We start from the raw sequence: 23264 nt of genomic DNA, 5'->3' as shown, positions 1-23264 counted from the left end.
AATGCCCTTCACAAGCCCTGGCTGGATGATTCATCTGGCTCTTTGGTAGCTCAGTTCCCCAGACAGGCGTTCAGTACCTGCTAGGAATGAATGTTAGGAACAGGTGTCGCTGTTTTTGTTGTATCAGGTTTCAAGTTGGGAGGGGGTCACTCGTGGGTGTGGGCCTACCTGACTTGAAGGAAAAAGAGAGAGTTGTTTTGGGGTAAAACATGAGAGGGGGGGTTAATTTGGGAATAGGTGTGATGTAAAGGGTTCCTCATTGGACTTCTGAACTAAGAGAGTTCTTGTCTGCTCTGGCCTTGGAATTGCCCAGGCTGCTTTTGCATTTGAAAAGCAGTGGGCTGGGATTATAATTGAATCTTGAGGTACAAAAGCCATTCTAATGCTTCTGTAGTAGCTAGATGGATCCACTTTGTGCCACCCTGTACGTGTGAGCGGGGCGATTTTCTGATGTATCGCATGGTTTGTACCTCACCACAGTCACAATTTGGTTATTCTTTGATTTTCCATTTGTGGAGGAGATACCCACACCTTCTGAGTGTTTTCTGAATGTGGTTGGGTGCAGTCCACTGCCTCAGGGGAAGGCAGAACTCCAGGACTTTGTTAGTTGGATCTTCAATCAGGTCTTTTTTTTTTTTTTGAGATGTCACAAGCAGCTCATGATTCAAGCTAGCAAGAACTTGTGTTCTTTCCATTGGCCTGTAGTGTTGATGCATGGATCCAGAAGGGCTTCTTGGAGTTGAGTCAGGAGAGTGGCAGTGAATTGAGGTCTTGGTGTATCAGCAGGTCTGGAGTGGCCCGGGTCTTGTATTCCCAAACAACCTCAGCATCTCGTGTGATGTGGGCTGCTGCAGTACCCACCATACTGAAAGCCACAGTCTTGGCATTGATTTGAGAGAGCCACTAACAAGGTCTTATCTTAGGTGACTTTGCTGTCCACACTGATGAATACTTTTGTGGGCTTTGCTGGAATCTCATGGTTGGCATGTCAATCATAGACCTCTGTCATGAGATTTTGGCTCTGCACATGGGGCTAGGCACTTTGGATCCTGTTTGGAGACCGCGGAGTGAAAGCTGGTCTTTTGTTAGGATGAGACCATGACCATGTGCAGTTTGAGGTCAGGGCCAATCCATGTTCCCAACAAACGCTGATGGACCCTGCTAGGTTTCAGGTTTTTTTTACAGGAGAATACTCCATATCTAGTGGCTCACTCTAGCAATGTGCCAGTTGGGTATTATGATCACTTTTGTCCTCACCCATTAGTACTGAGTCTCCAAAGCATCCTCTTTGTTTGCATCATCTGCTCAGATCATTTTGGTGTACATGTGACCTACACCAGATAAAATATATGAAGTACGTGTTAGGGCATCAGGGACAGAAACTGCACACTGTTCCATTGCATCACTAAGAACTTCTGAGCTGCCATGTTGAGGCTGGAATGTAGACAGAGCTTTTTCTCAACCTTCGCATTCATCTGGCATAACTGTTCCAGGTGGTTGCAGCCTGGTGGTTCTCGGTTACCTGCATTAAGATGCTGTAAAGAAAGTTCTATTTACTGAACAGTCAAGTTTGATTGAATTCAAACTGGGTGGGTTGCTTTCAGGGGCAAACTTGTGTCTGAAAGTCACTGATGTCCTCAGCTCCCCATCAGGGAAATGGAGACAATTATGTCCTACCTCAGAGAGGTGTTGCAAGGATAAAGCCATATTTATGAGGCACTCAACTATTACAGTGATAAGTACATAACTAAATGGATGCCCATGCCTCTTTCTGTGAACCATGGCAGTTGAGATCAGCTAGTGCACATGAGTTAACAGTCTGTAGATTTTAATTATCTGGGGAGGGAGTGGCTTGTTCTCAGTGAATGGTCCTCAGCTTTGGAATTCACTTCAACTAGTCTGACAGAGCCTAAGTTTGTTGGTGCAAGATCCATTTTTTTACTCAGCTTCTTGAGGTTGAGGTGGGTGGCTTAGGGGTAGTTGTTCTAGTTTTGTTTTTGGATCTTGTCTTTTCTTCAGTATTAGTATAGTATTTTACTGAATTATGAGTTTGCTCCTTGAGTCATATAATTGGTTTCATTTTGTGAATGGAAAATTTAAATAATTCTTGATTTGAGGTTTTTGACATTTTTATGCTGATGTGCCTTGGGATTTTTTTTATACATGCAAGTTTGTATTTCATTTGTTTAGCTGTATATAAGACTGAAGAACAACATCTTACAGAAGATGACAGATTTCCGGAAGAAAGCGGCCAAAAAGGTGAGAGTGCTGGAGTATAATATATTTTACCGGCCACACTGCTATCGTTAATGGTCTGTTAGCATTTCTCGTACAAACCCTTCTGTCTACAGGTGATTTATAAATCATCTGTAAAAATTGCTCCAGGCTGGAACCTGGCATACAAAGGGCCTCATCTGCCTCATGTCACAATTGACTTCATTGTGAGCAGGTTCAGTCCCAGTGTCTCAGCTGAGGAGCAAATAAAGTTTTAAAAAAATTCATACAAATCTGCTCCACTGGAATTTTGAGTTATAAATTGGCCTACAGATAGAAATGTAGACGTAGGAATTGCCAGGCTGGATCAGACCCAGCTTTGGTGATGATCTAGTTCAGAGTGCTTTCTCTGGCAATGGCTGGTACCAGATGCTTCACAGGAAGAAAGCCCATAATGGATGATTGATTACAGAACACTTGCCCATGGGGAAAGTTACTTCCTGACCTCATCAATCAGAGGTTGTTTTATGCACTGAAGCATGAGGGTTTACATCCCTTCTGATTTTTATCTGACCTAATGTAACTGTAGATGGTCTCATTATTCATAGAAATATATTCATAGAAATACAAACGCTCCCTTTTGAAAAGTCTCATAATTATTAGTATTAGATAAGAAAAATATCTACAGCTACACTGGGTGACTTGGCACAAAAGTACAGGACCACAATGAGCTTTGTCCTTTCCTGAAATGTCTTATGCTATAATTGGACAGAATTAACTCTATTAATGTTTAAACCAGAGACCGGTTTTTCTCCTCCCCATGAGCATGCATCAGTTGATGCTATCATAAACATTTAAGACAACTAAGATTAAAAGAGGTACAGACACACTACAGCATAGCCTCAATATGCAGCAGGTCTTGGGAGACGCTTGAAACCCCTGGCTAATCAGGAGTACTGTAGACTCAGGTGACATGCCTGGCCCATTTTGTGAAACAGGTCACTTCAAGTTTTCCAGTTCATCATTATGTGTTGCTTGTTTGCAAACGTAGCTAGACTCCAAGGCCCAGTAGCTTGCAGCAAGATTTCCTAGATGAATTTCCACTGAATGCCTAGCCTACACAGAGGGAGGCATCACATAAATTCTGTAGGGAGAGTCCTTTCTCTGATTTCTCCCACCCCACACACACACTGGTAGTTGAACAATAACTCAAATACAGTTTTTGCTCTGCCAAGATTTAATTATTTGCTTCTCTGTTTCTGCAAACAGTAGGTGGGTGGGTTAAGAGGCTAGTATTATAGGGCCTTATTCTTCTCGCACTTCTGTTGGGTTTTCACCTGTGTAACTTCATTGACTTCAGTGGAATTATGCCTGATTGGCTAAACTATTTGCAGAAAAGTATATTAGAACAATCTGTGTGCAAATTAGTTGTGAACAGACATGGATTTTTATAAATTTGCTCAGTATTCAAAATTGTTTGAGTAGGTCATACAAACTGTTGTTGTTATGTGACCTGCTGGTCTCCTTCATGTGAATTAGCACAAGCAGGCTGAGTCCCTGGAACAATGACACTGGCACAAGTGCAGTAACAGCAGGTGTACTGATTACTGGAAGAGAGTACAGAGACTGCTCTCGTCCCCTCCTGCTGCGACTGCTGACTTTGCCCCCTCCAGGCGGGAAACACCCCCTGCCTTGACCTTCCTCCCCAGAGTTACTTCCAGACTCTAGAGTTCTTCCTGTCTGAGTCAAAGCCACACTCATTAGGAGCTGAGTGCCTGTAGAGGTGTCAGCCAGCACAGCGAGGGCAGGTCTGATGCAGCTGCATCGCTGGAGTGCTTAAATGAAGATGCTGTAAGCCGACAGGAGAGGTGGCAACTCTGGGAGAGGTGGTAACTATGTTGGTGCAAGAAGCTGTCCTGCTACGTAGAGCTGTCTGTACCGGCATGTAGTTTGGTGTAACTATGTCACTCGGGGGTGTGGATTATTCACACTCCTGAGTGATGTAGTTATACCGAAGTAATTCTGTAGGGTAGACCAGGGCTAAATTTATTACACTATTTTCTGCCAATGGATTCCTGATAACTATTACCTTTGAATGTCTTTTGCTACTCACTATTCATGTGGTATTGTTTGTTACCTGAATGGATGACCTTGTCTTTATAAATTACTTCTGTTCCTGCCCAAAATGAATTTTATTTCTCCATGAAGAAATTACGGGGAAAGGGCAGGCATGGGCTGCATTTCAGAGCCCTGCAGACCAGGTGTAGTTCTGAGACAGCAATTTAAGTGCCCCATCCTAGATAGTCCATTAATTCATGTATTAATCAATAGTAGGTTTCCTCTTTGGGTCTGTGCTTGCTCGTACTTTTGTAACAAAATGTGAACATTTGCATCAGACCTTTACTGTTAGTTTTTCCCCTAATGTCTAAATTTTTCCCTTTGTGAGTTTGAGAACATTATTCCTTCAACTGTCGTAATCCCCTCTGATAGTATGTGGATAAAAATGTACACCAGTGTATACATGCAGTGACCTGACTAGGCTAGGCCAGTGCTTCTCAAGCTATCTGATCTGGGGGACCGGCAATTTTTTTTTCCTAATGTATGTGCAGACCGGCAGCCGATGGCTCGCAGAGCGGCACTGGTCCGCAGACCACCACTTTGAGTAGCACTGGGCTAGGCTATGTTCTCTGTGAGGAGAATCAGAGGCAAACCAAGAAAAAAGGAATAATTTTTAAATGTTTAGAATTTTATAAGGGAAAACCCCAAAATTGTACCGGACACATAAGTAATATAGAACATTACTAAGTACTTACTACTGATAATAATAAACTGTAGGTTACCTACACATTAACCGTTGTGAGCTTGTACATACTACTCTTCCTTACTCTGTGCAGTTAATACCAAATGCATTGTTATTGAAAGAACAGAAGAGATTACTCAACAATATACTATGTGACTTCAGAGAAGAATCAACTTTTCCTGTACTTGGCTGTAAGTCGTGCTCCACTCTACCTGTCCTGTTCTTTGCTTCTCTTTGGCATGTAGTGCTTCTTAGATTCGATGTTCCTGTGGCTTTACTTCTTTTCAGTTTATCCACAAGAAGGGTTTCTTCACCTAGTGGGCCTTCACCTGTCCATTAGGTATCTTTGAATTGTGTTCTTTCAGTAGATGTTCACACAGTCATTCTCTCTGTTCATTTACTTTATTTCCTTTGTGGGTTGCTTCTTGTTAACTGTTTTCAGGATCTGTTTTCATCTATCAGCTTTTTGATGAATTCTCTTTTTCACCAATAGGTTTTTCCCTTGCTTCTCTCTCTTCCCTACTTACATTCTCCTGTCCTTCATTTATTATTCACCTCTCCTCCTACCCCAGCTCCTGTTCACCTGCTAATTCAGCAATTCAATTTCTCTATCTTTAAGATGAGGATAATGATACTTGCCCTTCTTTGTAAGTCTCTGTGCTGGACCCAGCGCAAAGCCCCAAGAGGTTGAGGAAATCTGAGGATTTCTGATGGCTCCGAAGTTTCCTCACCATCACCATGGCTCCAAAATTCCACACTGGAGCTGGCTGAAAGTTGGGATTTCCAGTTCATGAGAAATCTCAGCATTTTGAAGTTTCTCATGAATCAGGAATTCTGATACGATTTCAGTTCAGATACAAAATGCAACTTGCTCCCTCATTCTTCATAGCAGTTGTGAAACTGACAAGAATGTCAGTTTCCATTAGCAGCTCCCAGGCCTTCAGGGCACATCTACACAGGGCAAAGAGACCTGCAGCAGGGCCTCACACGGCTCAGACTTGGGCTGCAGAGCTAAAAAATTGCTGTGTAGATGTTCTGGCTCAGGCTGGAGCCTGAGCTCTCAGACCCTCCCCCCTCACAGGGTGCCATAGCTCAGGCTGCAGCTTGAGCCTAAATGTCTATACAGCTACGTTTCAGCCCCAAGCCCGAGCCCTGTAGGCCTAAGTCAGCTGACCAGCTCCAGTCATGGGTGTTTTAGCCCTGTGTAGACATACCCTCAGGGTCTGAGGCTTCAGAGCAACTGGCCCAAGATTCTGGAAACTCTGGGGTCTCCAGCTCTGTCCTGGAGCCACAGCCCCTTGGAGGCCGTCAAAGGATCCCCAGGCTCCCAGCCACATGGCAGGGAGCTTGGAAGCCCTGAGGGCCCACAAGTTGTTCAGGCTCCCTGCTGCAGAGCTAGGAGCTGAGTCCTAGTTAATCGACTCTCCCAGGGTTTTCAGGCTTCTGGCTCTATGTCAGGGAGGTCGGAAAGTGGGGTTGTGGTGCTACCCCGGGGCTGTGGACCCTAGAAGCTTGGAGTCCCCCGTCCTGAGGCAGATGACCATAATGGAACTGACATAACCGAGACAGCCCGCCCATTCTGGCTGCATCCCAGGGCTGCCTTATGTGCCACAGCGCTGCCCAAAATTGCCCCTCTGCCAAAGCACCCATCCCACCACTTCATTCCCTGTGCTGGGGACTGAGCAAATGTGATTGAAGGACGGCCTAAAGGCTGTGCTCTGCAGTACCTAGGCCAGGAGAATTTTTCCCCACTCAGAACTGAGGGGGCCAGGGAAGGGGGCATGTTGGGCTCCTTTACAGCACTCTAGCCCTACTAAAGAGGGGCTGGTGCAAGTATCAGGATCTCACCCAGTGCCCTTGGCATATAAAATGAGAGGATTTGATTAGTAATCTTTAAAACACTGAACCCAAAATGCCATTGTTAGCTGCTCTGTAGACTAGAACGACACTTTAAAGTGAAGCAACAGAGTCGGAGGAGAAGTGACAAGATGTGCCAGCGAGCCACCAAGACGGTAACAAAAGCCAAGCTGAGGAAGGTGTGTGTGGCTGTCAAATTTTAGCCAGAATTAAGGCACAGAAGTGAGGAAATGAGCAGCTAGAGAGAGAGAGAAGCCCCTGGTTGTAAAGATAGAAACATGGCCCTTGTGAAGGGATGGGAGGGGATGAAACTATCACTGTTGCAAAGCAGAGTGGGAGGGAGGCTTTGGGCTAGATCTACAAAGGGGCTTAGGTGTCTTTAACTAGGGTTTAGGCACCTAAGTCCTGGTTTTAGGTGCCACTGGCTCTCAGCATGCCAAGCTCCACACAGAATGGGTGTGGGGAGGAAATGGCAGTGTCCATCCTCATAAGCTTTAGCCCAGTGTTTAGGGTTCTCACCCAGAAGATAGGAATGCCCACCTCTGCCTGCCATCTATAGGGCACCTAAGCCATCTGACACTAGAAGAGGGGTTCCTGGCTATGGATTGCAAGCAGGGAGAGGCGGCCTCCCTGCAGCCTGGATGCAGGTGCCAAATTGCATGAGAAGGGTGTGGTTTAGGATAAACTCCTCTCTCCCCATCTCCCATTGGTTAGCTTAAGCCCCTCCCCACCTAGCATCCTGGTTTTTGTGGCTCCCATTCTTCAATTCTTCCCATTCATTGTATAGGATCCCTGGGTGCCTAACTCAGCCTCTGTTGATCCCATCGCTGTTTCAGTGATTTTTCTAGGCCCCCAGAAATTAGAGGTTGAACCGCTGCGTGTTGCCACCCCTCAGTCCCTTTGTGGCTCCAGCCCTTGCAGACTGGAGAAGAGGGGAGGAGAGAGGGTTTCTATTGCTGAGAGAGAAGTGGCCTGTTGCTCAGCAAGGGAATGAGGGGAAGGGAGCATGAAGCTCAGTGATAGTGAATCTGTGCATGGGGACATGGAGAGGAGGTTTGGAAGCAAGTTTCTCGCAAAAGCAGAAACAAGAAAATTCTACAGGAGGTACCGACTGTACAATGTGGCACTTTCTTTGATTTCTTCAGCCTGTCTCTGCTCCCCTGTCTGTTCTGGTGTGTTGATGCGGTTACTTGCTGATGTGCTTCTGCTGTGTGTACACAGGGCATTTCTGAAGCATAACTATCCTGTTCGTTAGCCTGTTGCTTTCACCATCTGTTCCACTGATGGAACTAAGGCAGTAGTTCCCAGCCTTTCCAGATTACTGTACCTCGTTTAGGCATCTGATTTGTCTTGCGTACCCCAAGTTTCACCACCCTTAATAAGTACTTGCTTACAAATCAGACATAAAAATAGAAAAATGTCACAGCACATTATTACTGAAAAAATGCTGACTATCTCATTTTTTCTGTATGATATGATAGTTTTTGGTGACTTTGCTAGTGCTCTTTATGTAGCCTGTTGTGAAACTTGGCAAATATCTAGATGAGTTGATGTACCCCCTGGAAGACTCGTACCCCTAGTTGAGAACCACTGAACTTACATCCTGAAAGCATGGTCAAAATACTAATGTTTGATAGTTGAGCTCATTGCTTCCCTTGGACAGAGGTCATTATTATTATCCCCTATTTATAGATGGGGAGATGACACTGGACTCTCTGTAGCCTCTGTTAATCCTGGAAATTTTGAAGGCTTCTGGTACCATTAGATGAGATGAGCAAACTCCCAAATGTAGTGTTCTCTTTAGTGCCAGGCCTACCAATCATATCTGTTATAGGGGTTACATAATTCTTCAGTGTGTGGATGGAGGGCAAAATTCAATCACTGTAATCCCAAAGGAAATGGAAAGATCTGAGTTCTTGCTCATGTGAATGGAAACTCCACGAAGGCTTATGAAAATGGGTTGTTACCAGTTTTGCCCGTTACTTTGGGGTATGCTCATTTATTAGGGTTACTCTTTGGGAGGGGGGTTTTGTAATCCTATTAATGTACTGCTTGTGTCACTTGTGTGTTCATATGGAGCTCTACTCCTCCCTTCTGCAAATCTCCTCCCGATGGAGCTACCCGCAGGACCTAGGGTCCCCAGGGCTGGGTTCCTCCAGCCCCAGAACCAGATGAACACACACACCCGCGCACATATTAACAGAGCAAGCCTGAGCAGGCTGGGTTGAACAGCGCTTCCAGGCTGCCACCCTCATATGCCCCGTACTCAGCAGACTGGGTCAAGCAGCACTTCCAGGCTGCCACTGTTATATGCCCCTGGACTTTGCGAACTGGGTCAAGCAGCACTTTCAAGCTGCCACCCTCATATGTCACAGCATGTCCCTATCCCCACTTTCAAGTCACAATTGTACTGGTAGTAACCCACTTGATGAGCAAATCCCAGAGTATTTTGGGTGCTACAGGGATCTTTAGCTTAGGTAAAAGAAGTGTTGCTGCAGAGTAAATGGGGAAGCTAAAAACACAAAAGAGTAAAGTTCAGAGAGAGAAAGAGAGAAGCAACCAGCTTAACCATAAAAGTTTTTTTTTGAATAATAGGGATAACTACACAAGGAGAGCATAAACCAACATAACAGTTACATTATTAAAGGTCACAAAAGTCATATATAGAAAAATATACCTGATCAAACAAGTCAGGGTTAGAAAATTATACCTGAGGTAGAAAAGAAAACAGAGAGAGAGAAAGAGAGGCATCTCACCAACTTCCATTAAGTTTGAACTGGTCAGGGTTCCCAGGTGTTGGTGGTAGCTCAGGGTCCTGAGTGCTGGAGACAGGCAGAGCCCCCAGCATGATCAGTCAGGAGAAGATGAAATCCCATTGAAACTGATACAGAGTTTGGATCCATGCATCAGAATACTGATTGGAGGGTGAGTAGGGGTTTTTGTAGAGAAAATGCAATGGTTCAAGGGAGAACACTAGATTTGTTTATAGGTAAACTGATGACTCAAGGGTGTTCTTTAGGCTAGACAATAGGAGCTGATCACTCTTGGCTATGGATGATGTTCCTTCCAGGGAGCTCACAATGCAATTAGGCTGCTTCAGTATTTTGGATATTAATCAAGGATTCATTACTAGAATTGGTCAGATACCTGCTGAGCTGGGTGTGTGCAGGCATAGGTTCATTAACATCTGGAGCAGAGATCCCCCATGATGCAGTGCTTCCCTGCTTTTCTGGTCCCAGAGTTCAGTGTGGTTCTCTGTTCTCCATTCTGTATGCTAATGGAGATGTCTTCCTGTCCCATCTTTCTTGTAGATGAGGCTAGAGGAGTTGCCTTTGTTCTTGTCACCCTTGTCAGGAGGGGTCTAGGTGTGTCTCCCAACACCCTTCACTGTGCTCTGCAAGTCTTTTCTCTGATTGGTTTTGGTTCAAGCACAGGCTGGTGGGAGGGGGTGTCTTTCATGAGTCAGACAGGCTGGATACTGGGCCCTAGTTCCCCAAGAACACAGAGCTGACTGGTATCAGGGTTGAACAGTGGAAAGACTCACTAGTTAAAAACAGATGTGTATAGCTTTCCATTAAACACATCTCAAATGGTTGAAGGCTGTCCCCTTCCAAATCACACTCTAACTTTTTTTTACGTTGTCACCTCCATAGAACCATCAACTGAACCAGTAAGGAGTGTAATAAATTCTGATTATATTTAATTTTTATTTTTATTCCCAAGAAGCCACAAGGAAGATGGAAATACAGAGTTAGTGTAAGATACTGAACAGTGAAATTAATTCTGCTGTTGTATATGAAGTAGGGCTGTCTATTAATTGCAGTTAATTCACGCGATTAACTCAAAAAAATTAATTGTGATTAATCACAGTTTTAATTGCACTGTTAAACAATAGAATACCAATTGAAATTTATTAAATATTTTGGATGATTTTCTACATTTTCATATAAAGTGTATATGATTTTTGCTTACAAATATTTGCACTGTATAAATGATAAAATGATTTCAGTTCAGCTCATACAAGTACTGTAGTGCAATCTCTTTGTTGTGAAAGTACAACTTACAAATGTAGATTTTTTTTTTTGTTACATAAGTGCATTCAGAAACAAAACAATGTAAAACTTCAGGGTCTACAACTCTACTCAGTCCTACTTCTTATTCTGCCAATCGCTAAGACAAACAAGTTTGTTTACATTTACAGGAGATAATGCTGCCCTCTTCTTATTTACAATGTCACCAGAAAGTGAGAACAAGCAGTTGCATGGCACTTTTGAAGCTGGCATTGCAAGGTATTTATGTGCCAGATATGCTAAACAGTCGTACAGCCCTTCATGCTTCGGCCATCATTCCAGAGGAGATGCTTCCATGCTGATGATGCTCGTTAAAAAAAAATGTGTTAATTAAATTTATGACTGAACTCCTTGGGGGAGAATTGTATGTCCCCTGCTCTGTTCTACCTGCATTCTGCCATATATTTCATGTTATAGTAGTCTCGGATGATGACCCAGCACATGCTGTTCATTTTAAGAACACTTTTGCTGTAGATTTCACAAAACACAAAGAAAGTGAGATTTCTAACTGACCCACAATTTAAGAATCTGAAGTATCTTCCAAAATCTGAGAGGGACGGGGTGTGGAGCATGCTTTTAGAAGTCTTAAAAGAGCAGCATTCCGATGCGGAAATTACAGAACCCGAACCACCAATAAAGAAAATCATCCTTCTTCTGGTGGCCTCGGACTCAGATGATGAAAATGAACATGCGCCGGTCCACACTGCTTTGGATTGTTGTTGAACAGATCCCGTCATCAGCATGGATGCATGTCTTCTGGAATGGTGGTTGAAGTATGAAGGGACATGAATCTTTAGCGCATCTGGCACGTAAATATCTTGCAACACCGGCTACAACAGTGCCATACAAACACCTGTTCTCACTTTCAGGTGACATTGTAAACAAGAAGCAGGCAGAATTATCTCCTTCAAATGTAATCAAACTTGTTTGTCTGAGCAATTGGCTGAACGAGAAAGAGGACTGAGTGGACTTGCAGGCTCTAAAATTTTACATTGTTTTATTTTTGAATGCAGTTTTTTTTACATAATTTTACATTTGTAAGTTTAACTTTCCTGATAAAGAGATTGCACTATAGTACTTGTATTAGGTGAATTGAAAAATACTATTTCTTTCTTTTTTTTACAGTGCAAAAGCACAGGGGGAACTTTTACTGCTAAAACAAACTTCAGCACTGAGTGAGTTTAGGCACCTACATGGCTAGCCACAGCTGGGCAGGGGGTTGTGGACTGCAGTGGTTCCTAGATCTGGGATTAAGGCATATAAATCTGGAGGTTAGGTACCTAAATCTCTTTGTGTATCTGGGCCTTAATCACTACCAGTTTGAACTGTGCCTATGTTTTTGCCCTGGACATGGGCACTGCTGCCTCACTGTAGGCATCCAGAAGCCTATCTGCTGTCTAAGCCCCAGTGTGATCTGAAGAGAAGTGGAGGAGCACTTGTCTTGTGTGTCTGGCCCGATCTGACCAGATTAATGTTCCCTCTAATTTTTTCCATCCATGTACAGAATAAATTTTGTTATGTGCACTGAAGTATGTGCGGATGTGCACCACCAGTAAAAACAAAAACCTTTAGATATAATACATATTTTTAAAAAGTTACCATAGCGATAATTACTCCAGTCAGGACAGGTTAGGCATTTTAGAACTCACTACTCAAAGAATTAAATTTAAGTGTAAGAGAAATAAAAATGATGAAATGCACAGACCAGTCAAAACACTAAAATAGCATACTTTGAAAGAATTAAATTACATAGAATATATGTGCATTGTAGGAAGTACCAAGAAGTAACAACAACAGTAATACAAGTGTGTGTTGGGAGGTGAGTGTGAAAGAGACTGTGTGTATGTGTGTGTATGTGAGAGAGAGAGAGACACTCTGTGTGTGTGTGTGTGTGTGTGAGAGAGAGAGAGAGAGAGACTCTCTGTGTGTGTGTGTGAGTGAGTGAGGCAGAGACCGTGCATGTGCTCGCTACTGGGGAAGTTTCTGATTGCACTGTCTCTTTAAGACACTCACTGAAAGCTCTCCTGCTCTGTCCTGAGCCCTGTTGTCTCCTCTCCCCTGCTCTGCAGAGATGGGGTACATGAGTGGGGTCGGGGAAGAGAGAGGGAGTGTGTGTGTGTGTGTGTGTGTGTATGAGAGAGAGACAGACAGAGATGGCTGCTGGGGAAATCTCAGAAACAGTGCACTGTCTCTTTAAGAAATGTACTCAGTCACTCTCTGTTCACTGCAACAGCTCCATGTCCTGAAGGTCCCCTCTCCCCTGCTCTGAGGAGATGGGATTACAGGGGCGTTGCAGAGGGGGACACCCTGACATCAGCACCTGCCTCCCTCCCCTCCCCCACACAGCCAGCAGGAGGGTCCTGGGAGGGGAGCAGCTGCAGGACAGAGCAATGTGGCGGGGAGGGGCACCTGAACACATGCTGCTGGATGTGCATGACCTGCATTGGAATCTCTCCTGGGCAGCTGCCCAAGCACGCAGCTTACAGGTGACATAGGACCCGATGTGTCTGGGTGTGCTCTTAATCATGCCTAATACCACATAAAATGGTGCCTAAGCCACCTGACTTCAGGAGAGGGGTTCCTGGTTGTGAATTGCTAAGCAGAGAGAGGCACAAGCTCAGAGGGGTGGGGCTTAGAACACACTTCTCTCATTGATCTCTCCCACTGGCTAGCTTAGGCGGCTCCTTGCCTGGCATAGAGATAAGACTATCTCAGGCGAACAAACTTTGTAGGATATTTATTTTAGAAAGGGTTCTGACTTTAAAAAAAAAAAAGTAAGGATGCTGTATTCAGAATACTTCAGAGAAGTAATGTTCAGGGATATGTTACTAAGAGCCAAAAACTACATCATAAAGTGGGCTTTTTTAAAACCACCCCTCTGTGCAAGGTAAAAACCTTGGTTTCAAACTATCACAAAGGATTCTAGAAAACTTCCTGTTTGAGCATTTATAAAAAAAAATAAACTAAGTCTTCATCCTTCAACTTTAAGGAAAACATTTACAGTTGGAAAATGTTTTATAGAAGATCTTTCCTGCTTCTAAATTCATGTATCCACGCAAAGATGAAAACCTTTGTTTATTCCTTAAATGCTTAAGATGGTCAAAGCTCTTTTTGTAATGTTTATTGCAAATGTTTTGTAAAGCATCTAATGTAATTTCCTAATATCATTGCTATGCGAATGGAAAGATGTTTATATACAATATAGCAGGGTCATCTAATGCTAGAGCTGGTTATGAAATAAGAAGCTATTTGGGTATAGAATAGTGATATTGGGGAACTAAATAGTATCTGGCAATGCTTAAGCAACTCCTGATGGAAGTCAGAAAGACACAAGTCACCTCTTCAAGAATGGTTAAGAAGAGACAGTGTTTTATTGGATGACTGTTTAAATTAAAAGACTTTCTTTAAGAATATTTAAGTTTAAAAATGGTCACATTGAGAGCAAAAAGAGCGCTATATATGACATAAGGGTATTTGGACTCATGTCAAGCAGAACTTCGGCTCCGGTTGAACTCTGGTGGAACTAAAGGCATATGTCAGAAAATGGACTAAATCAGGGAAAGAGGTAAAACTCTAAACTTTAAAAATATACTGAGAATTTCCTGCCACAAAGGCAGTTAGAATCCTGCTGTAAATGCTGCTGCAGATTGCATATATTTCCTGGATGCGCAAGCTCAAAATTTCCCCTCCTTACTCCACTGTTATACAATTAGCTGTATGCTGGTGGGTTGCTGCTAGAGGTGGCTGCATTTCAGGAGCTCTGCACAGAGATAGTTTAGGAAGCTCTTCCGGGACTATTGGTCATGGAAGTTGTAAGCTGTGAAAATATTCACAGCTCCTTTTAGCCAGATAATTTCATATGAACTGTACAGAGAACCTCCAAGTGAATCAGTGCTGGTTGGGGGTGTTTGTTAGGGGCTGAAACCACCTGGGAGAAGCTGATGGGTTCATTAATCCCAGATGATAAATAATACGCAGCAAATCGCCTGGCAGAAATTTTTGTTCCTGTTAAAATGTATTGTGTTATGTACACCTGAAGTTTATATAATTATCTCTCCTCCTTGTAGATGAAGTGAAGAACTCAAAAGAGACTAAATCAGTGAGCCAGCATGACCTTTCGTCCACTCAAGAGAATGCAGGTGTGTGGCCATCACACTCTGGCCAGAGTTAAGTGGGGGAAATGAGGCACATGTGCTGCATGGCAATGACTAGCTGCTTGCGCATGGCTGTGAAGTGGCCAGTGGAGGGAAATTGTTGAGAAGTGTTGGGAGGGGATGAGGTGCCCATTGCACACACAGGAAGGTAGGAGAGAGACACTGTCACGGGAGTTGGGGGAAGGGGGGAGGGTCTCTGACTGGAGAGTAGCTTGTTCACAGGGGAAATGAAAGGAAGGGAGCATGAATGTTTCTGATGTAGCTGGAAGTAAGGACTTGGGGTGGGGACTGGAGTCAGATTTGCTGCAAAAGGAGAATCAAGACAATTCTCTGTGTGGCTCTTATAGTACAATTTTAGATCTTCTTTATTCTCCAGCCTGCCTCGGCTTGCCCTCTCTTCTCTGGCGTAATGACTTGGTTACTTGCTGATGTGCTCCTTCTCTGTGCACACAGGGCACTTGTAGAGCATTACTGCCCTGCCCATCCGCCTGTGTTTTACTGTTCTGTTTGTAATAATCAGCACGTACATCCTCAAACACCATTCAACCATTGCTGCATAAATCCTCGTTGTGCCCCTTTGAGAGTGGGTATTGTTATCTCCTACTTACACCTGGGGAAACTGAGGCACAGAGAGGTGAAATGGTTTGTGCAAGCCACACAGGACCCGAGTCTCTACTTGCATTGCTGTCAATCAGGAATCACCCTAGTGGTGTCAAGTAAGCTACAAGGGTGAAAATGCGTAGACAATCAAGCACGGAGTATTACAGAGGGCATAGAACCTAGGAGTCCTGATTCCCAGTCTTGTGCTCAGAATACTAGCCTACACTTCTGTCTCAGTCATCTTATGACAAAACCGCACTTCCCAGACACAATGTCGGACTAGATGTATGATTGCTGCCCTGCAAATTTCAGGCAAAATGTTAAAATAAGGGTGACTAGAGCAGTGTCTGGTTAAACCCTCTTGTATCTATGCCCCCCTCCCTCCCCAGACAGGACAGATTCCTATGTCCAGATCCTCAAGGTATTTAGACACCTATTTCAGTGGAAGTTAGGAGCCTAAATACCTTTCAGGACCTGGGCCTTGGTGCTCTCTTGAAGGCTAAGGGGAGACTTAGTTGTTGTGCTGGTCACACTGCAAGAGTCGCAAGGGTTTGGAACAGCTGGCTGGGGGGCACAGCAAGCCCTTAGACCAGAGGTGCGCAAACTATGGTCCAAGATTCACCTCCGGCTGCAGGACCCTCCTGCCCAGCCCCTGAGCTCCTGGCCTGGGAGGCTAGTCCCTGGCCCCTCCCTGCTGTTCCCCCTCCCCCGCAGCCTCAGTGTGCCACGCGGCCAGCGCAATGCTCTGGGCGTCCGGGCAGCGCGGTTGCAGAGCCGCGGCCTGACCCAGTGCTCTGGGTGGCACGGCTGTAGCACTGTCGGCCACAGGTGCTCCACGTAGCACAGTAAGGGGGCAGGGGGAAGGGAGGGTTGGACAGAGGGCAGGGGAGTTGGGGGTGGTGGTCGGGGCGGGGCGGTTAGAGGGTGGGGAATAGGGGGTTGAATGGGGGCAGGGGTCCCGGGGGGGCAGTCAGGAAGGAGGGGGGGTTGGACGGGGCAGCGGCGGGCAGGCAGGGGCAGAGGTTCCAGGGGCGGTCAGGGGACAGGGAGAAGGGGTGGTTGGATGGGGCAGGGGTCCCAGGGAGCAAGTCAGAAATGAGGGGGGGGGTTGATGGGGCGTCAGGGGGCAGTAAGGTGTGGGGGGTCCAGGGGTGGTCAGGGAGCAGGGGGTGGTGGATGGGGCAGGAGTCCCAGGGGAGCCGTCAGGGAACAAGGGGGGTTGGATGGGGCAGGAGTCCCAGAGGGAGCTGTCAGAGAGTGTGAGAAGCGGGGGGGTGGGGTGGGGTCGGATAGGAGGCAGGGGCTGGGCCACGCCTGGCTGTCTGGGGAGACACAACTGGCCCTCCATACGATTTTGGAAACCCGATATGGCCCTCAGGCCAAAATGTTTGCCTGCCCCTGCGCTAGGCCCCCGGCTGGGTACTGTAGTAAGCAACAAGCTCTGGAAAAAGGGGTGAGGGAAAGAGGTGCACTGCTACCTTTTTGGAGTAGCAGTAAGGGGTGCGTTTTAGCACATTATGCTTCAGCTCTCCCATTACCCATCCTTCTCTGTACCCAGGACACGCCAACTAGCCACTACTCCTCTGTCCCCCCAGTGCTCCTTGGGTAGGTTAGGAAAGAATTTTACCCCCTCTATGATGACCATGAATGGTGTGTGCAATAATTGGTGCTAACTCCAACTCATTTGCATCTTATTTTTCAGATTATGAAAATATCACAAAGGGGAATCAGGAGCCAGGTATGGAAAAGAACACAGGAACGTTTTAGACCCCCGTATGATCACGTCTGGGGAAAGTACGATAGATTGCTAGAGCTGGTCCCCAGCTGAAAGCTCCAAGCATCCCTGAATGTTCAAGACCATACATGTGACGTGTGCGCATAGCTCCTCAGGTTATAGCTCTCACTGTTGGCATGGCGTACAGGGGTTAATGCTGTCTGATTGGGGGGGCATGTCAAAGGTGCTGAATGGCCCTAGATGTTAGAGTTCTAGATGGCAGATGAACACAAATATCCATATAAGGACTGGGATTGGTTGGCAGGACTTGTGGTAGCAAATCAGTGGTTGTAGATCAAATGGTTAATGTGTCTAATTATCCTTGGCTACTCAGGTTCCAATTCCAGATTAAATCATGAATCAGGGATGGAATTCACAGCTCCCAGCGCTCGAAGCCTGTCCACACTAGCGCTTTAAAGCGCTCAGACTTGCTGCATCTCCACTAGTAGGATTTGCCAATATTGATAGATAGATCTGTGTAGCTATGCTAGCAAGCTCTTTCTAGTGTATATAAGGGGGAGATGTAAGTCCAAAAAACCTGAGTGAATGGTTTTGGGGAGGGGTATTATTTCACAGAGTATTTGTATTAACACTAGGTTTTGTAATAGCTACAACTTAAAGCCTAAATATGAGCTCTAAACAGCCTGACAGTGTCCCAGAAGGTGTTACTCTACCCTTACTTAGGTGAGCGCCCATTGACTCTGTCTCAGTAAGACCTGAGTAAAAATCTGAATAAGTTAATCAGTATTTAGCCCTTGAGTAGTATTTATATAGCACCATATAGATACATGGGGCTCTGCTGCAAGGAGCTTGCGATCCATTTTCAACAAAAACAGTGCAAACAATTAAAGTTCAGGTACTAGATGGGAACAGTCTGGGTGTGGATCAAAACCCTGGTTTTAAACTTTAAACTGAGGTTTAAAGAGTATTGCTGAGTTCATACTAGAGGGTTGCACTGTTTTTATTGTATTGGTCTAGTTAAAGTGGTTGTGTGTGTGTGTGTGTGTGTACAAGCCTTGAGTACTGTGGTATATTTTTATAAGGGTTTCTCCCTTCGCATGACATTGATAGTACATTAAAGATTCCTAGGCTCCACAGGAATCTAGGTGGAGGGGCTATCAGAAATATGCAGAGTTTTCTCTTCTATTTAATACCAGCCAAGCTGTATTTGCTGGAGACCGAGGGAGGAGGTAAAAGGGAGGCTTAGGAGGATAGCTAGTGAGGGGGAGTACAGAGAAATGAGAGTAAAGGTGTAGGCAGGGCTGAAACAGAGGCCATGGAAGTTGAACTAAATTTGAGTGTAGACCAGGCCTAAGTGAGGAACAGGATAAGAAACCTGAACATGATGCAGATGAAGAGAGGCAGCAGTGTGACGATCTGAGGCAGGCCAGTGACATGGTCCAAGTGGCTGGAAGGGGAAGCTGATCTAAGCAGTGGCATTTTGGATCAACTAGAAGGGGACCCAGAGCTTGTCAGTGAGCCTGATGAGTGAGGCTGAAGACATAAGTTTTTGTGAGGTTTGCTGGCTGTTGTTAGATCATGGGCTATTATGATTTTCTGTTCTATACAGGATGCTTTATTTGGCCATTGGGGTTTGCCATGGTGTTTGAGCCATGTTTGGAGGTTTGTAATATACAGTTACATTATTTGTATATGCATTATTGCTACATCTCACCACAGAGGAACAAATCAGTAACAGCAGCATTTGATTTAGTGCTGTTCACAGGTTGTGTGACCTATGTCAGAACTACCTAGGGGAGAGTAAGAACTGACCCTGTCTGTCACAGCTGTAGGCAGGAGAAGTGCATTAGTTCCATGTTTGGAGGGGATCTCCACCCTACCATTTGAGCCTTGAACAAACATCTGAAACCAGAAACACCAACTCTGAGGTTCCAAAGTTGGGTTTTTTTATGCTGCTCTGTCATCTTCTTTTGTCCTGTGTTCAGATGGCCTCACCAGGACATGACAAGAGCAAACAAAGCTGCTATGGATCTGGGATACAAACTTTTGCAAAGAAAATAATTTAAAATGTTCCTTTTTGAAATTTTGCCCTGGCGGTCTCACCTTTAGGGGGGTTTCCCTTATCTAAACAACCACAGTCCCACCAATGCCAAACCACCCACCCATTCAGTCGGATAACATCTCAGACACAGGCTGCTTTGGAAATGTAACAGACACAGGAGTTACTTCCCCTTATTCAATGTAGCGTAACTGAGCTCAACAAAAAGTACCAGCGCAACTGTAGAGTTGTGCCAGCTGCTTCAGGTCTCCCTGCTGCTAGACTAGCTCCCCTGCTGGTGTCTGGAGTGGGTGGAAATGGTACTGTGCTGAGATTTGGTGTGGGAGGAATGGTGCCGTGGGAGGAGAGGCACAGTCTGTCTGTACCAGTGCCTTGGCACATGCAGACTCGTCTCTCAGTGTTGCTGTGTCTGGTGCACGAAGAAGGAAGTGTTGACTTAAGTGGCAGTTAAGTATATCTTCTGAAAATCAGCCCAGTTTTATTTAGATGCCCATCACATGATGTAAATACTTTAGATATTCTGTCTTGACACCTTTTCATTATAATTTCTCTGTCCCTCAATTTCCTTGTCTGTAAAATGAGGATAATATTTACCTACCTTAGGAAAGCTCTGAGATCCTCAGATGAAAGACGCTTCAGGAATGCATAATGTTACCATAGGAAAAAAAAATCCCTGCAGCATTATACCCAGGAGTGACACCAAGTATCAGCTGATGCTGCTACTAACATAAACCAAAGACGACATAGCAAAATGCTACAGTATCCTATTAATTCATATTTATTGTTCGCTAGTGTTTAAAATCTGCAGTGTTCTTGGGTAAGTGATAAAACATTGCAAACTAAAATAAAAAATATAATGAATTCATCTTTTATTCCAGATCTTAAACAGGAAAGGGACGCAGACTAACACCACAATGGACTAAACTCCATTGCAGAGTGACAAAAGAGATTGAGAGAAGAAATGGAACAAGTATCTTGTGGATGTCATCAATGAGTGCTTGAGTTCTCCCTAACAAAAGTGTTTTGAAGATTCATGTATTTGTTCTCAAGCTGCCAGCAATGCCCACTTTTATCTTTCAAGGACAGATGCCCTCTTTCTTCAATGTTGGTTATTTTGAAATGGACAGTGAGTCAAGGAGCAAATCTGTTTGCATCCGTGCTTTTTTTTATACTTTTGTTTTACAAGCAAGCAAACATGAAACATAGGAGCCAGGTTTATTTATGCCAATGTTTCCAGACATTAACTAACACAAGTGAATGTAGACAAATTAAAAACTAATCGACATGATATACAACTCTAACTGTAACATTATTTACATTCAAAGGAGAAGAGTATTCAGAGGGGCGACTCTCATTTTCTCAGCCTCCCTATCTGAAAGAAAAGGCCACAATGACACTGTCCATGCATAGATGAGCAACAGCTTTCCTGGCTCTTGTTTCTTCCAGAAAGCGCCACCATCACCCTCCACCCCCACCACTAAGTTCTAATTTTTTTTTGAATAGCAAAAGGTAGACACGCCTTCTAGCTCAGTGGACATGGTATCAACTCGGCTAGAGTAAATGGCACAGTGGTTCTCAAACTGTGGGTCAGGCCCAAAAGTGGGTCATGACCCTGTTTTAATGAGGTCGCCTTGAGGCGTTAGACTTGCTGGGCTCTGGGGCTGAAGCCAAAGTCTGAGTCCCACTGCCCAGGACGGGGGCTGAAGCCAAAGCCCAAGGGCTTCAGCCATGGGCAGCAGGGCTCAGGCTATAGTGCCCTCCCCCCATCCCCGCTGCCCACCCAAAGGGGCAGGGCTCAGGCTTCCGTCCCTCTTCCTGGAGTTGTGTAGTAACTTTTGTTGTCAGAAGGGGGTCACGATGCAATGAAGTTTGAGAACCCCTGCTACCCAAACAATGTATCCTCAGACTCTAATGTAAGTCTCAAGAGCAATTGCGTCTGTGGCGCCCACAACTGTGTCAGAACAGCTGATCTAAAAGCATCAGCACAGACACTTCATTCACTATCAGAAGGAGATTATCAACCAGTGAAACCAGTACAGTCTCTGTGCCAAACCCAGGTCTCAGATCTATGCAAGTCTGGGCTTTGATGTATGAAGTTAGGCACCCAAAAAATCTACATGCTTTAGAGCAGTGGTTCTCTAACTTTTTTTTTCATGGACCACTTGAAAATTGCTGTGGGTCTCAGTGGGCCACTTCATGATCTTTCCAAATGTTGTTTGTACCGTGAGCTAACTATTGTAAAGAGCTTTGGATTAAAAAAAACCTTAATAATTAACATTTTTTTGTTCTACAAATAAAAGCACACAACTCATATTTTAATATTTTAATAGTCTTACCTTTCTAATGTGATGGATGTGCCCTCGCTCCCCCGCCGCAGCAGCCCCTGAGCTGGGGCTGGGAAGGAGGGCCGTCTCTCCCCAGCAGCTGCAGTTCTGGAGCTGGGGAAAGTTGCCTCTTTCTCTGGCCGCCACAGCCCTGCATATCCCAAATTCTCCCCACCCACTCTTCTCACCCCACTGCCCCCTCCCACCTACCCCCTATTCCCCCGAAGGCCACCACCTCACCTTACATGTGATCCAGGCACCTAATTAGTGGAGCCACACCTGCGCAGCTCCACTAATTGGGTGGCTGGCCTTTCATTTTCTCATGTGTGGCTGCCCAGGCGTGCACCTTGGAGGGAACTGTCCATGGACCACCTGAATGGAGCTCGCGGACCAATGGTGGTCCACGGACCCCAGTTTGAGAACCTCTGCTTTAGGGGATTCTTGCATCCACGTGACTTACCACAGGTCCCACAGCAAATTGGTGGCAGAGCTGGAAACAGAACCCACATCTTCTGATCCATACGTTAGCACGCTAATACTGTACCATGTTTCTTCCTTACCCATTGACTATTTTTAGCGTGCTTTCATTATTTTAATAAGGGGCTTCCTCGGAAACATCCCCTTGAGCTTATGATCTACAGTGTGCAGGTGGAATGTCAATATTTGAGAATGGAAAATGGATGGTCAAAAATTGAGAATGGAAAATCGAATGTTGAAAATCAAGAGTGGAAAATGGACTGTCCAAAATTGAGTGTTATAAATGGAGAAAGAACAATCAAATGTGAAAAATTGAGTGTGGAAAATCAAAAATATTAAATTAAATGTCAAAAATGGGAGTATGTAAAATTGAATACAAAAACCGAAGTGTCAAAAATGAAGAATGTAAATTTGCACGTCAAAAGTTGAGAATGAAAAGTTGTCAAAAATACGCAGTGGAAAATTGAGTGGCAAATTATGAATGAAAAATTGCACTGTAGGGGAGAGCTCGCCATTTGGACATTTTATGGCTGGACTTTCTAACTCCGGGGAAGGCCTTTGCCAGCTAGGTAGAAAGTGCCATTTAAAAACTGAGTAGCACCCCAAGTTTGGCTGCATAGGAATGCATTCTGGCAAGCTCTCACACCATCCAGAGCCTGAATTTGGCCAGTATACCTGGAGGCATGGTGCTTTGTCTTTGCAACGAAAAATGTGTCAGATGTACTACATACTATTTCAAGTCATGTGAATGCTCACACCCCAGCTGAGGGCTTGTTGAAATGCAGTGGATTTGATTTACATGTGTACCATACAGACATGCCTGTACAGCAGTGGATGAGTTTTATGTGTGTACCACACAGACATTGCTTGCTTTTGGGAAGCAGTTGAGAACGGCTTTTTAGGCATTTGGAAATCGGATGCAATCTCTCAGTTGATAGTTTGACAGACACTTTTCACAACAGGCACAAGTTTGG

The 23264-nt window shown here is 44.8% G+C and overlaps 1 protein-coding gene across 2 annotated transcripts in view; it reads left to right on the top strand.

Moving 5' to 3' along the window:
- CD58 (CD58 molecule) overlaps positions 1–22490 on the top strand; it is a 45464-nt gene extending 22974 nt beyond the window's left edge. The window contains exons 6-10 of one of the 2 annotated variants that reach the window (XM_073309260.2): positions 2191–2259; positions 15009–15080; positions 17398–17433; positions 19040–19092; positions 20368–22490. In XM_073309260.2, the coding sequence (XP_073165361.2) occupies positions 2191–2259; positions 15009–15080; positions 17398–17433; positions 19040–19092; positions 20368–20412 (275 nt within the window). In that variant the 3' untranslated portion in view covers positions 20413–22490. The remainder of the gene's footprint in view (positions 1–2190; positions 2260–15008; positions 15081–17397; positions 17434–19039; positions 19093–20367) is intronic. The other variant, XM_073309267.2, reaches the window with a different exon arrangement.
- Positions 22491–23264: the final 774 nt, after the last annotated feature.

The sequence above is a fragment of the Lepidochelys kempii genome, chromosome 1, assembly GCF_965140285.1.
Source record: "Lepidochelys kempii isolate rLepKem1 chromosome 1, rLepKem1.hap1, whole genome shotgun sequence".
NCBI classification, from domain to species: Eukaryota; Metazoa; Chordata; order Testudines; family Cheloniidae; genus Lepidochelys; species Lepidochelys kempii.
The sequence above is the reverse complement of the archived record's forward strand: the minus strand, read 5'-3'. Positions and strand labels throughout refer to the sequence as shown.